The 15000-nt window shown below is 47.6% G+C and overlaps 1 protein-coding gene across 1 annotated transcript in view; it reads right to left on the minus strand.

The window, feature by feature from the left end:
- LOC106574944 (protein diaphanous homolog 3) overlaps positions 1-15000 on the minus strand; it is a 676792-nt gene that overhangs the window by 444479 nt on the left and 217313 nt on the right. The window contains exons 6-8 of the mRNA XM_082963180.1: positions 14632-14706; positions 13720-13789; positions 4094-4230 (exon numbers count right to left, since the gene is read on the minus strand). Coding sequence (XP_082819306.1) covers positions 4094-4230; positions 13720-13789; positions 14632-14706 — 282 coding nt within the window. The remainder of the gene's footprint in view (positions 1-4093; positions 4231-13719; positions 13790-14631; positions 14707-15000) is intronic.

Raw genomic sequence — 15000 nt, forward strand, 5'->3', positions numbered from 1 at the left:
AGCTCTCTGCCAACTGTCTTTCTGTCTACGACTCCAGCTCTCTGCCTAACTGTCTTTCTGTCTACGACTCCAGCTCTCTGCCGACTGTCTTTCTGTCTACGACTCCAGCTCTCTGCCAACTGTCTTTCTGTCTACGACTCCAGCTCTCTGCCGACTGTCTTTCTGTCTACGACTCCAGCTCTCTGCCTAACTGTCTTTCTGTCTACGACTCCAGCTCTCTGCCGACTGTCTTTCTGTCTACGACTCCAGCTCTCTGCCAACTGTCTTTCTGTCTACAACTCCAGCTCTCTGCCGACTGTCTTTCTGTCTACGACTCCAGCTCTCTGCCAACTGTCTTTCTGTCTACGACTCCAGCTCTCTGCCTAACTGTCTTTCTGTCTACGACTCCAGCTCTCTGCCAACTGTCTTTCTGTCTACGACTCCAGCACTCTGCCTAACTGTCTTTCTGTCTACGACTCCAGCTCTCTGCCAAGTGTCTTTCTGTCTACAACTCCAGCACTCTGCCTAACTGTCTTTCTGTCTACGACTCCAGCTCTCTGCCAACTGTCTTTCTGTCTACAACTCCAGCACTCTGCCTAACTGTCTTTCTGTCTACGACTCCAGCTCTCTGCCAACTGTCTTTCTGTCTACGACTCCAGCTCTCTGCCTACTGTATTTCTGTCTACGACTCCAGCTCTCTGCCTACTGTCTTTCTGTCTACAACTCCAGCTCTCTGCCTACTGTCTTTCTGTCTACGACTCCAGCTCTCTGCCTACTGTCTTTCTGTCTACGACTCCAGCTCTCTGCCTAACTGTATTTCTGTCTACGACTCCAGCTCTCTGCCGACTGTCTTTCTGTCTACGACTCCAGCTCTCTGCCTAACTGTCTTTCTGTCTACGACTCCAACTGTCTTTCTGTCTACGACTCCAGCTCTCTGCCAAGTGTCTTTCTGTCTACGACTCCAGCTCTCTGCCAAGTGTCTTTCTGTCTACGACTCCAGCTCTCTGCCTACTGTATTTCTGTCTACGACTCCAGCTCTCTGCCGACTGTCTTTCTGTCTACGACTCCAGCTCTCTGCCTAACTGTCTTTCTGTCTACGACTCCAGCTCTCTGCCAACTGTCTTTCTGTCTACGACTCCAGCTCTCTGCCAAGTGTCTTTCTGTCTACGACTCCAGCTCTCTGCCGACTGTCTTTCTGTCTACGACTCCAGCTCTCTGCCAACTGTCTTTCTGTCTACGACTCCAGCTCTCTGCCAAGTGTCTTTCTGTCTACGACTCCAGCTCTCTGCCAAGTGTCTTTCTGTCTACGACTCCAGCTCTCTGCCTACTGTCTTTCTGTCTACAACTCCAGCTCTCTGCCTACTGTCTTTCTGTCTACGACTCCAGCTCTCTGCCTACTGTCTTTCTGTCTACGACTCCAGCTCTCTGCCTAACTGTATTTCTGTCTACGACTCCAGCTCTCTGCCGACTGTCTTTCTGTCTACGACTCCAGCTCTCTGCCTAACTGTCTTTCTGTCTACGACTCCAACTGTCTTTCTGTCTACGACTCCAGCTCTCTGCCAAGTGTCTTTCTGTCTACGACTCCAGCTCTCTGCCAAGTGTCTTTCTGTCTACGACTCCAGCTCTCTGCCTACTGTATTTCTGTCTACGACTCCAGCTCTCTGCCGACTGTCTTTCTGTCTACGACTCCAGCTCTCTGCCTAACTGTCTTTCTGTCTACGACTCCAGCTCTCTGCCAACTGTCTTTCTGTCTACGACTCCAGCTCTCTGCCAAGTGTCTTTCTGTCTACGACTCCAGCTCTCTGCCGACTGTCTTTCTGTCTACGACTCCAGCTCTCTGCCAACTGTCTTTCTGTCTACGACTCCAGCTCTCTGCCAAGTGTCTTTCTGTCTACGACTCCAGCTCTCTGCCAAGTGTCTTTCTGTCTACGACTCCAGCTCTCTACTGACTGTCTTTCTGTCTACGACTCCAGCTCTCTGCCAAGTGTCTTTCTGTCTACGACTCCAGCTCTCTGCCAAGTGTCTTTCTGTCTACGACTCCAGCTCTCTGCCTAACTGTCTTTCTGTCTACGACTCCAGCTCTCTGCCTAACTGTCTTTCTGTCTACGACTCCAGCTCTCTGCCAAGTGTCTTTCTGTCTACGACTCCAGCTCTCTGCCTACTGTATTTCTGTCTACGACTCCAGCTCTCTGCCTACTGTCTTTCTGTCTACGACTCCAGCTCTCTGCCTACTGTATTTCTGTCTACGACTCCAGCTCTCTGCCGACTGTCTTTCTGTCTACGACTCCAGCTCTCTGCCTAACTGTCTTTCTGTCTACGACTCCAGCTCTCTGCCAACTGTCTTTCTGTCTACGACTCCAGCTCTCTGCCTAACTGTCTTTCTGTCTACGACTCCAGCTCTCTGCCGACTGTCTTTCTGTCTACGACTCCAGCTCTCTGCCTAACTGTCTTTCTGTCTACGACTCCAGCTCTCTGCCAACTGTCTTTCTGTCTACGACTCCAGCTCTCTGCCTAACTATCTTTCTGTCTACGACTCCAGCTCTCTGCCTAACTGTCTTTCTGTCTACGACTCCAGCTTTCTGCCTAACTGTCTGTCTACGACTCCAGCTCTCTGCCAACTGTCTTTCTGTCTACGACTCCAGCTCTCTGCCGACTGTCTTTCTGTCTACGACTCCAGCTCTCTGCCAAGTGTCTTTCTGTCTACGACTCCAGCTCTCTGCCGACTGTCTTTCTGTCTACGACTCCAGCTCTCTGCCTAACTGTCTTTCTGTCTACGACTCCAGCTCTCTGCCGACTGTCTTTCTGTCTACGACTCCAGCTCTCTGCCGACTGTCTTTCTGTCTACGACTCCAGCTCTCTGCCTAACTGTCTTTCTGTCTACGACTCCAGCTCTCTGCCTAACTGTCTTTCTGTCTACGACTCCAGCTTTCTGCCTAACTGTCTGTCTACGACTCCAGCTCTCTGCCAACTGTCTTTCTGTCTACGACTCCAGCTCTCTGCCGACTGTCTTTCTGTCTACGACTCCAGCTCTCCGCCAAGTGTCTTTCTGTCTACGACTCCAGCTCTCTGCCGACTGTCTTTCTGTCTACGACTCCAGCTCTCTGCCTACTGTCTTTCTGTCTACGACTCCAGCTCTCTGCCTAACTGTCTTTCTGTCTACGATTCCAGCTCTCTGCCTAACTGTCTTTCTGCCAACTGTCTTTCTGTCTACGACTCCAGCTCTCTGCCGACTGTCTTTCTGTCTACGACTCCAGCACTCTGCCTAACTGTCTTTCTGTCTACGACTCCAGCTCTCTGCCAACTGTCTTTCTGTCTACGACTCCAGCTCTCTGACGACTGTCTTTCTGTTGTTGGCTGTGCTTTCTTTAGTTTGTTGATTAATTCAGCGTTTAGTCGTGCGTTCTGAAGCTCTTCCACCTCGTAGCTCTTCCACCTCGCACCTCGTTCCTTCTTAGAAAACACGTGAAGAATCAGATTTTTGGAGGGACTCCCACAGTATCTGTATGATAATGATTGGGGATCTGATGTCACGTTTCCCCTGAAAAGTGTTACTCAGAGGATGGATAACACGGGTGATGGAGGAGAGGTTGGAGGAGAACATAGGATGGATAACATGGGTGATGGAGGAGAGGTGGAGGAGAACATAGGATAGATAACACGGGTGATGGAGGAGAGGTTGGAAGAGAACATAGGATGGATAACACGGGTGATGGAGGAGAGGTGGAGGAGAACATAGGATAGATAACATGGGTGATGGAGGAGAGGTGAAGGAGAACATAGGATAGATAACATGGGTGATGGAGGAGAGGTGGAGGAGAACAGAGGATAGATAACACGGGTGATGGAGGAGAGGTGGTGGAGAACATAGGATAGATAACATGGGTGATGGAGGAGAGGTGGAGGAGAACAGAGGATAGATAACATGGGTGATGGAGGAGAGGTGAAGGAGAACAGAGGATAGATAACATGGGTGACGGAGGAGAGGTGGAGGAGAACAGAGGATAGATAACATGGGTGACGGAGGAGAGGTGGAGGAGAACCGAGGATAGATGACATGGGTGATGGAGGAGAGGTTGGCTAGAGGAAGTCAGGGCAGAGTGAAGCAGGGACGTACGTGTTCTCCTCGCCCACAATGCAGATGGCCGACAGCAGCTTGACCACGTCGGTCATCATGGCGGGCTGGGTGGGGTCGATAGCTCGGGCCAACAGGGACAAACACTTCTCCTCTCCCAGGATCCGCTCCAAACCATACTAGAACCAGACAACAGATTACACATAGACACACAAACCACTCGGTACCGCAACCAACACCACGGACACACAACCCCGACAGGATCCGCTCCAAAACATCCAAGAAGGGACAGACACAACAGTTGATACATTAACCAGCCATACTGGGATCAGACAGGACAGATAACTGATATGTTAACCATACTGGAATCAGACAGGACAGATAACTGATATGTTAACCATACTGGAATCAGACAGGACAGATAACTGATGTGTTAACCATACTGGAATCAGACAGGACTGATAACTGATATGTTAACCATACTGGAATCAGACAGGACAGATAACTGATATGTTAACCATACTGGGATCAGACAGGACTGATAACTGATATGTTAACCATACTGGAATCAGACAGGACAGATAACTGACGTGTTAACCATACTGGAATCAGACAGGACAGATAACTGACATGTTAACCATACTGGAATCAGACAGGACAGATAACTGATGTGTTAACCATACTGGAATCAGACAGGACAGATAACTGACATGTTAACCATACTGGAATCAGACAGGACACACAACTGATATGTTAACCATACTGGAATCAGACAGGACAGATAACTGATACGTTAACCATACTGAAATCAGACAGGACAGATAACTGATGTGTTAACCATACTGGAATCAGACAGGACAGATAACTGATGTGTTAACCATACTGGAATCAGACAGGACAGATAACTGATATGTTAACCATACTGGAATCAGACAGGACAGATAACTGATATGTTAACCATACTGGAATCAGACAGGACACACAACCGATATGTTAACCATACTGGAATCAGACAGGACAGATAACCGATATGTTAACCATACTGGGATCAGACAGGACAGATAACTGATATGTTAACCATACTGGAATCAGACAGGACACACAACTGATATGTTAACCATACTGGAATCAGACAGGACAGATAAATGACGTGTTAACCATACTGGAATCAGACAGGAGAGATAACTGATGTGTTAACCATACTGGAATCAGACAGGACACACAACTGATATGTTAACCATACTGGAATCAGACAGGACAGATAACTGACATGTTAACCATACTGGAATCAGACAGGACAGACAACTGACGTGTTAACCATACTGGAATCAGACAGGACACACAACTGATATGTTAACCATACTGGAATCAGACAGGACACACAACTGATATGTTAACCATACTGGAATCAGACAGGACAGATAACTGATATGTTAACCATACTGAAATCAGACAGGACAGATAACTGATATGTTAACCATACTGGAATCAGACAGGACAGATAACTGACGTGTTAACCATACTGGAATCAGACAGGACAGATAACTGACATGTTAACCATACTGGAATCAGACAGGACACACAACTGATATGTTAACCATACTGGAATCAGACAGGACAGATAACTGATATGTTAACCATACTGAAATCAGACAGGACAGATAACTGATATGTTAACCATACTGGAATCAGACAGGACAGATAACTGACGTGTTAACCATACTGGAATCAGACAGGAGAGATAACTGATGTGTTAACCATACTGGAATCAGACAGGACACACAACTGATATGTTAACCATACTGGAATCAGACAGGACAGATAACTGACATGTTAACCATACTGGAATCAGACAGGACAGACAACTGACGTGTTAACCATACTGGAATCAGACAGGACACACAACTGACATGTTAACCATACTGGAATCAGACAGGAGAGATAACTGATACGTTAACCATACTGGGATCAGACAGGACAGATAACTGATGTGTTAACCATACTGGAATCAGACAGGACAGATAACTGACATGTTAACCATACTGGAATCAGACAGGAGAGATAACTGACATGTTAACCATACTGGAATCAGACAGGACAGATAACTGATGTGTTAACCATACTGGAATCAGACAGGACAGATAACTGATGTGTTAACCATACTGGAATCAGACAGGAGAGATAACTGATGTGTTAACCATACTGGAATCAGACAGGAGAGATAACTGATGTGTTAACCATACTGGAATCAGACAGGACAGATAACTGATGTGTTAACCATACTGGAATCAGACAGGACAGATAACTGACATGTTAACCATACTGGAATCAGACAGGAGAGATAACTGATGTGTTAACCATACTGGAATCAGACAGGAGAGATAACTGATGTGTTAACCATACTGGAATCAGACAGGACAGATAACTGATGTGTTAACCATACTGGAATCAGACAGGAGAGATAACTGATGTGTTAACCATACTGGAATCAGACAGGAGAGATAACTGATGTGTTAACCATACTGGAATCAGACAGGACAGATAACTGATGTGTTAACCATACTGGAATCAGACAGGACAGATAACTGATATCTTAACCATACTGGAATCAGACAGGACAGATAACTGATATGTTAACCATACTGGGATCAGACAGGACAGATAACTGATGTGTTAACCATACTGGAATCAGACAGGACAGATAACTGATATCTTAACCATTCGCACACAGAGATCTGTAACATGTCGTGCTGGAAGAGTTTCCCAACAGAACCCCACAGCTTCTGGTAATAAAGCCATCATTAAAACTGGAATGTGAAGACATTGTTTAACACAGGAGATAACACAGCCATCATTAAAACTGGAATGTGAAGACATTGCCCACATAGGTCTACTGTATGTGACATTAAAGGTATTTCACAAAGAAAAACAACCTATCTTAAAACGGTTTCCTAGATAAAAGTTGGTTATTTCCCAGAGGTATCTGGGTAAAAAGACAAACCAGGCCTCCAAATGATATTAAACATGGTTTTCAGGTGAGAAGAAGGTAACAACACCAGAACGACTGTATCTCTCTCCTGATGTAGTCCCATAGCCTGGAGAACAGTCAGACTGGTTCTAACATGGAGGGAGAGGAGGGTAACAACACCAGAATGACTGTATCTCTCTCCTGATGTAGTCCCATAGCCTGGAGAACAGTCAGACTGGTTCTAACATGGAGGGAGAGGAGGGTAACAACACCAGAACGACTGTATCTCTCTCCTGATGTAGTCCCATAGCCTGGAGAACAGTCAGACTGGTTCTAACATGGAGGGAGAGGAGGGTAACAACACCAGAACGACTGTATCTCTCTCCTGATGTAGTCCCATAGCCTGGAGAACAGTCAGACTGGTTCTAACATGGAGGGAGAGGAGGGTAACAACACCAGAACGACTGTATCTCTCTCCTGATGTAGTCCCATAGCCTGGAGAACAGTCAGACTGGTTCTAACATGGAGGGAGAGGAGGGTAACAACACCAGAACGACTGTATCTCTCTCCTGATGTAGTCCCATAGCCTGGAGAACAGTCAGACTGGTTCTAACATGGAGGGAGAGGAGGGTAACAACACCAGAACGACTGTATCTCTCTCCTGATGTAGTCCCATAGCCTGGAGAACAGTCAGACTGGTTCTAACATGGAGGGAGAGGAGGGTAACAACACCAGAACGACTGTATCTCTCTCCTGATGTAGTCCCATAGCCTGGAGAACAGTCAGACTGCTGTGAGGAACACCGCCAGTCTTGCCAGGGATCAGACTCTCGATGCTCCTATTCTCAGAAAACTCTGAGGATTCAAGATAAACGTAACATATCAAAATCTCATTTCAAGTTAGTCTAATTCGCATATCCGTAATGTGAAATGTTTTACAACGCTTTATTATTTCAGGAAGTCTTCCATTTGCCCACAATGATTAATTAAGCCCGACTTAAAGAATGTGGATTGAATTGTGTTGCCAGACTTTGTTTTGAAAAAAGAAAGACAATTAAAAAGGTTGCGAAGAGAGGGAGGGATGAAGGGAGGGGAGGGAGAAGAGAGGGAGGGATGAAGGGAGGGGAGGGAGAAGAGAGGGAGGGATGAAGGGAGGGGAGGGAGAAGAGAGGGAGGGATGAAGGGAGGGGAGGGATGAAGGGAAGAGCGAAGGGAGAAGGGAGGGATGAAGGGAAGAGAGAAGGGAGAGGGGAGGGATGCAGGGAAGAGAGGGAGGGATGAAGGGGAGGGATGAAGGGAAGAGAGGGAGGGATGAAGGGAAGAGAGAGGGAGGGGAGGGATGAAGGGAAGAGAGGGAGGGATGAAGGGGAGGGATGAAGGGAAGAGAGGGAGGGATGAAGGGAAGAGAGGGAGGGATGAAGGGAAGAGAGAGGGAGGGGAGGGATGAAGGGAAGAGAGGGAGGGATGAAGGGAGGGGAGGGATGAAGGGAGGGGAGGGAGAAGAGAGGGAGGGATGAAGGGAGGGGAGGGATGAAGGGGGAGGGGAGGGAGAAGAGAGGGAGGGATGAAGGGAGGGGAGGGAGGAAGGGAAGAGCGAAGGGAGAAGGGAGGGATGAAGGGAAGAGAGGGAGGGATGAAGGGGAGGGATGAAGGGAAGAGAGAAGGGAGAGGGGAGGGATGCAGGGAAGAGAGGGAGGGATGAAGGGGAGGGATGAAGGGAAGAGAGGGAGGGATGAAGGGAAGAGAGAGGGAGGGGAGGGATGAAGGGAAGAGAGGGAGGGATGAAGGGAAGAGAGAGGGAGGGGAGGGATGAAGGGAAGAGAGGGAGGGATGAAGGGGAGGGATGAAGGGAAGAGAGGGAGGGATGAAGGGGAGGGATGAAGGGAAGAGAGGGAGGGATGAAGGGAAGAGAGAGGGAGGGGAGGGATGAAGGAAGAGAGGGAGGGATGAAGGGAGGGGAGGGAGAAGGGAGGGAGGGGAGGGATGAAGGGAGGGGAGGGAGAAGAGAGGGAGGGATGAAGGGAGGGGAGGGATGAAGGGAAGAGCGAAGGGAGAAGGGAGGGATGAAGGGAAGAGAGAAGGGAGAGGGGAGGGATGCAGGAAGAGAGGGAGGGATGAAGGGGAGGGATGAAGGGAAGAGAGGGAGGGATGAAGGGAAGAGAGAGAGGGATGAAGGGAAGAGAGAGGGAGGGGAGGGATGAAGGGAAGAGAGGGAGGGATGAAGGGGAGGGATGAAGGGAAGAGAGGGAGGGATGAAGGGGAGGGATGAAGGGAAGAGAGGGAGGGATGAAGGGAAGAGAGAGGGGAGGGGAGGGATGAAGGGAAGAGAGAGGGGAGGGGAGGGATGAAGGAAAGAGAGGGAGGGATGAAGGGGAGGGATGAAGGGAAGAGAGAAGGGAGGGATGAAGGGAAGAGAGAGGGAGGGATGAAGGGAAGGAAAGACAGTAAACACATTATCCTCCTCGTTTCATTTGGCGAGAAAGAGAGGGTAGTGGAACACAGAGGTGATACTCTCATCTGGCCAGTTGCTGACGGCATCCCGGCCTGTTGATTCAAAATGGCTTTTTCCATATGTACTGAACAAAAATATAAACGCAACATGTAAAGTGTTGGTCCCATGTTTCACGAGTTGAAATAAAATATCCCAGAAATGTTCCATACGCACAAAAAACTGATTTCTGTTTACATCCCTGTTAGTGAGCATTTCTCCTTAGCCAAGATAATCCATCCACCTGACAGGTGTGGCATATCAAGCAGCTGATTAAACAGCATGATCATTACACAGGTGCACCTTGTGCTGGGGATAATAAAAAGCCACTGTAAAAAAATGGGCCGTTTCATCACACAACCCAACGCCACAGATGTCTCAAGCTGAGGGCATGTGCAATTGGCATGCTGACCGCAGGAATGTCCACCAGAACTGTTCCCAGAGAATTGAATGTTATTTTTATTCTATCATAAGCCGCCTCCAATGTCATTTTAGAGAATTACCGAGTGTTGAAGCGTAGACTCTCAAGCTGGCTGGATGGAGGAGGGGAGAGAGGGAGGGAGGAGGGGAGAGAGGGAGGGAGGAGGGGAGAGGGAGGAGGAGGGGAGAGAGGGAGAGAGGAGGGGAGAGAGAGAGGAGGAGGGGAGAGGGGAGGAGGAGGGAGGGAGGGAGGAGGAGGGGAGAGAGGGAAGGAGGGGAGAGAGGGAGGAGGGGAGGGAGGGAGGGAGGGAGGGAGGGAGGGAGGGAGGAGGGGAGAGAGGGAGGAAGAGGGGAGGGAGGGAGGAGGGGAGAGAGGGAAGGAGGGGAGGGAGGGAGGGAGGAGGGGAGAGAGGGAAGGAGGGGAGAGAGGGAGGGAGGGAGGAGGGGAGAGAGGGAGGAGGAGGGCAGAGAGGGAGGAGGAGGGCAGAGAGGGAAGGAGGAGGGAGAAAGGGAAGGAGGAGGAAGGGTGGGAGGGAGAAGGAGGGAGAGAGGGAAGGAGGAAGAGAGGAAGGAAAGAGGAAGGGAGGGAGGGAGGGAGGAGAAAGAGAGGGAGGGAAGGAGAAAGAGGAAGAGAGGAAGGAGGGAGGGAGGGGAAGGAGGAAGCGGGGGAGGGAAGGAGAAAGAGAAAGAGAGGGAAGGAGGAAGGGAGGGAGGGAAGGAGGAAGAGGGAGGGAAGGAGGAGGGAGGGAGGGAAGGAGGAAGAGGGAGCGGAGGAGGAAGGGAAGGGGGAAAGACACTGACAGCTGGTTTGGAACACCTGTCTGGCAGCCTCCGCAGGCGCTGTGGGCGAGGCGTATCCCAAGATGCAGCAGGAGGTGAGGGCAAGGTCTGTGAGTCGGTGCCCGTGGGGTAAAAGAGGCGCTTGGCACCTGTTGTGGCAACAGGATTACACAAGACCTTACAGCGAGAGGAGATGAGGAGCGGTGTGCCAGATGACGACACCTCCTCCCTGAGAGGCTGAGGCTGCATCCCCAAACAGCATTTATCATCATTTAAAGTAAAGATATACAGGCTACACACGTTTCTAATCAAATAAATCAAATCCAATTTTATCTGTCACATGCGCTAAAACACAACGGGTCTTGACTTTACCGTGAAATACTTTCTTACGAGAGAGTTAAAAATATATAAAATACAATTCAAATAGTAACACACGAGGAATAAAATACGCAGGTTGACGTTGGTCGTCATGACTCCTGTCCAGGTTGACGTTGGTCGTCATGACTCCTGTCCAGGTTGACGTTGGTCGTCATGACTCCTGTCCAGGTTGACGTTGGTCGTCATGACTCCTGTCCAGGTTGACGTTGGTCGTCATGACTCCTGTCCAGGTTGACGTTGGTCGTCATGACTCCTGTCCAGGTTGACGTTGGTCGTCATGACTCCTGTCCAGGTTGACGTTGGTCGTCATGACTCCTGTCCAGGTTGACGTTGGTCGTCATGACTCCAGTCCAGGTTGACGTTGGTCGTCATGACTCCAGTCCAGGTTGACGTTGGTCGTCATGACTCCTGTCCAGGTTGACGTTGGTCGTCATGACTCCTGTCCAGGTTGACGTTGGTCGTCATGACTCCTGTCCAGGTTGACGTTGGTCGTCATGACTCCTGTCCAGGTTGACGTTGGTCGTCATGACTCCTGTCCTGCAGGCAGAACTGAGTGATTTCCCCTTAGATAGGCCAGCTGCAAAGTCAAAATTGGCTATATTGTAAACATTTATGAAAACAAAAATGTGCCATTTGGTCTTAATTTAAAATGAAGCATTAAGGTTAACAGTGTGGTTAAGGTTAGCTTTAAGTGAACTCTTTGGTCTGAATGCCAAGCGTCAAGTCTGGAGGAAACCTGGCACCATCCCTACGGTGAAGCACGGTGGTGGCAGCATCATGCCGAGGGGATGTTTTTCAGCAGCAGGGACTGGGAGACTAGTCAGGATCGAGGGAAAGATGAACGGAGCAAAGAACAGAGAGATCATTGATGAAAACCTGCTCCAGAGCGCTCAGGACCTCAGACTGGGGTGAAGGTTCACCTTCCAACAGGACAACGACCCTAAGCACACAGCCAAGACAATGCAGGAGTGGCTTCTAGACAAGTCTCTGAATGTAAAGGGTCTGAATACTTACGTAAATGTGATATTTTGTTTAAAATTCTTAATAAATTTGCAAAGAATTCAAAAAAACGATTTTTACATTCATTATGGGGAATTGTGTGTAGATTGATGAGGAAAAAAATCGATTTAATCAAATATAGAATAAGGCTGTAACATAACAAAACGTTGAAAAAGTCAAAGGATCTGAATACTTTTATAACTGTGAATCTACTTGAAAATCTATGGCAAAACCTGAACATGGTTGCCTAGCAATGAACAACCACCAATTTGACAGAGCTGGAAGAATTTTGAAAAGAACGTTGTATAAACTAGGTGTGAAAATATCTCAGACTTACACAGAAAGCTGTAAATCGCTGCCAAACATCCTCCTGTCTGTTTGCATGGTACTCTGTTTCCACGGCACTCTGTTTCCACGGTACTCTGTTTCCACGGTGTTCTGTTTCCACGGTAATCTGTTTCCACGGTAATCTGTTTCCACGGTACTCTGTTTCCACGGTGTTCTGTTTCCACGGTAATCTGTTTCCACGGTAATCTGTTTCCACGGTACTCTGTTTCCACGGTACTCTGTTTCCACGGTAATCTGTTTCCACGGTAATCTGTTTCCACGGTAATCTGTTTCCACGGTACTCTGTTTCCACGGTAATCTGTTTCCACGGTAATCTGTTTCTACAACGTATTGACTCAGGGGTGTGTTTCCATGGTAATCTGTTTCCATGGTAATCTGTTTCCATGGTAATCTGTTTCTACAGCGTATTGACTCAGGGGTGTGAATACTTACGTAAATGCATTTCCTGTATTTCATGTTCAATAAATGTCCAAACATTATCTAGAAATGTGTTTTCACTTTGTTATTATGGTGTATTAGCTACATTATCTTGTTGTTCATGAATGATTAGCTACATTACCTTGTTGTTCATGAATGATTAGCTACATTACCTTGTTGTTCATGGATGATTAGCTACATTACCTTGTTGTTCATGAATGATTAGCTACATTATCTTGTTGTTCATGAATGATTAGCTACATTACCTTGTTGTTCATGGATGATTAGCTACATTACCTTGTTGTTCATGGATGATTAGCTACATTACCTTGTTGTTCATGAATGATTAGCTACATTATCTTGTTGTTCATGAATGATTAGCTACATTACCTTGTTCATGAATGATTAGCTACATTACCTTGTTGTTCATGAATGATTAGCTACATTACCTTGTTGTTCATGAATGATTAGCTACATTATCTTGTTGTTCATGAATGATTAGCTACATTACCTTGTTGTTCGTGAATTATTAGCTACATTACCTTGTTGTTCATGGATGATTAGCTACATTATCTTGTTGTTCATGAATGATTAGCTACATTGCCATGTTCATGAATGATTAGCTACATTACCTTGTTGTTCGTGAATGATTAGCTATATTACCTTGTTCATGGATGATTAGCTACATTATCTTGTTGTTCATGAATGATTAGCTACATTACCTTGTTGTTCCTGAGGGATTAGCTACATTACCTTGTTCATGGATGATTAGCTACATTACCTTGTTGTTCCTGAGGGATTAGCTACATTACCTTGTTCATGAATGATTAGCTACATTATCTTGTTGTTCATGAATGATTGGCTACATTACCTTGTTGTTCATGAAGGCTTTGAGGCACTGAATGACTTTATGCTGGCTCTTCTTGTCAGGTTTATCCTGGCTACAGAGACAACAGACAGAGAGGAGAGAGGGAGAGAGAGAGAGAGAGAGAGAGAGAGGGCGTGGGAGAGAGAGAGAGAGAGAGAGAGAGAGAGAGAGAGAGAGAGGGAGAGAGAGAGAGAGAGGGAGAGCACGTGGGAGAGAGAGAGAGAGAAATGAGATGAACATTTATATTGAACATGTGATGTTTCTACATTGAGTTCATACAGTCAGTGTGTGTGTGTGTGTGTGTATATACAGTCAGTGTGTGTGTGTGTGTGTGTATATACAGTCAGTGTGTGTGTGTGTATATACAGTCAGTGTGTGTGTGTGTATACAGTCAGTGTGTGTGTGTGTGTGTGTGTGTGTGTATACAGTCAGTGTGTGTGTGTGTGTGTGTATACAGTCAGTGTGTGTGTGTGTGTGTGTGTATACAGTCAGTGTGTGTGTGTGTGTGTGTATACAGTCAGTGTGTGTGTGTGTGTGTGTGTGTGTGTGTGTGTGTATACAGTCAGTGTGTGTGTGTGTGTGTGTGTGTGTATACAGTCAGTGTGTGTGTGTGTGTGTGTGTATACAGTCAGTGTGTGTGTGTGTGTATACAGTCAGTGTGTGTGTGTGTGTGTGTGTATACAGTCAGTGTGTGTGTGTGTGTATACAGTCAGTGTGTGTGTGTGTGTGTATACAGTCAGTGTGTGTGTGTGTGTGTGTGTGTGTGTATACAGTCAGTGTGTGTGTGTGTGTGTGTGTGTATACAGTCAGTGTGTGTGTGTGTGTGTGTGTGTGTGTGTGTGTGTGTGTGTGTGTGTGTGTGTGTGTGTGTGTGTGTGTGTGTGTGTGTGTGTTACAGTCAGTGTGTGTTTTTACTGTTTCTTGTGGAGCAGCTTCTCCAGGATGTCCAGCAGCAGTCCCAGACCCTCGTGGCCAAAGCTCTGCACCCAGCTGGGGGAGAAAGAAAAACAGCGCAGAAATAAATAAACCTCTTTTTATCCAAAGTGGTCGTTTTAGACCTTATCTATGGTCACTGGATGGACGAGAGCAGTGGTTCCCATCCTTTTTGGGTTACTGTACCACAAACGGAATTCTGCTCTGCCCAGAGTACCCCTGATGTACCCCCAGGGATCCTCGTACCCTCTGTAGATAGGCCAGGTACCCCCATGGATCCCAGTACCCCCAGTAGAGAGGCCAGGTACCCCCAGGGATCCTCGTACCCTCTGTAGATAAGCCAGGTGCCCC

The sequence above is a fragment of the Salmo salar genome, chromosome 16, assembly GCF_965601325.2.
Source record: "Salmo salar chromosome 16, fSalSal1, whole genome shotgun sequence".
In the NCBI taxonomy this organism is placed as follows: Eukaryota; Metazoa; Chordata; class Actinopteri; order Salmoniformes; family Salmonidae; genus Salmo; species Salmo salar.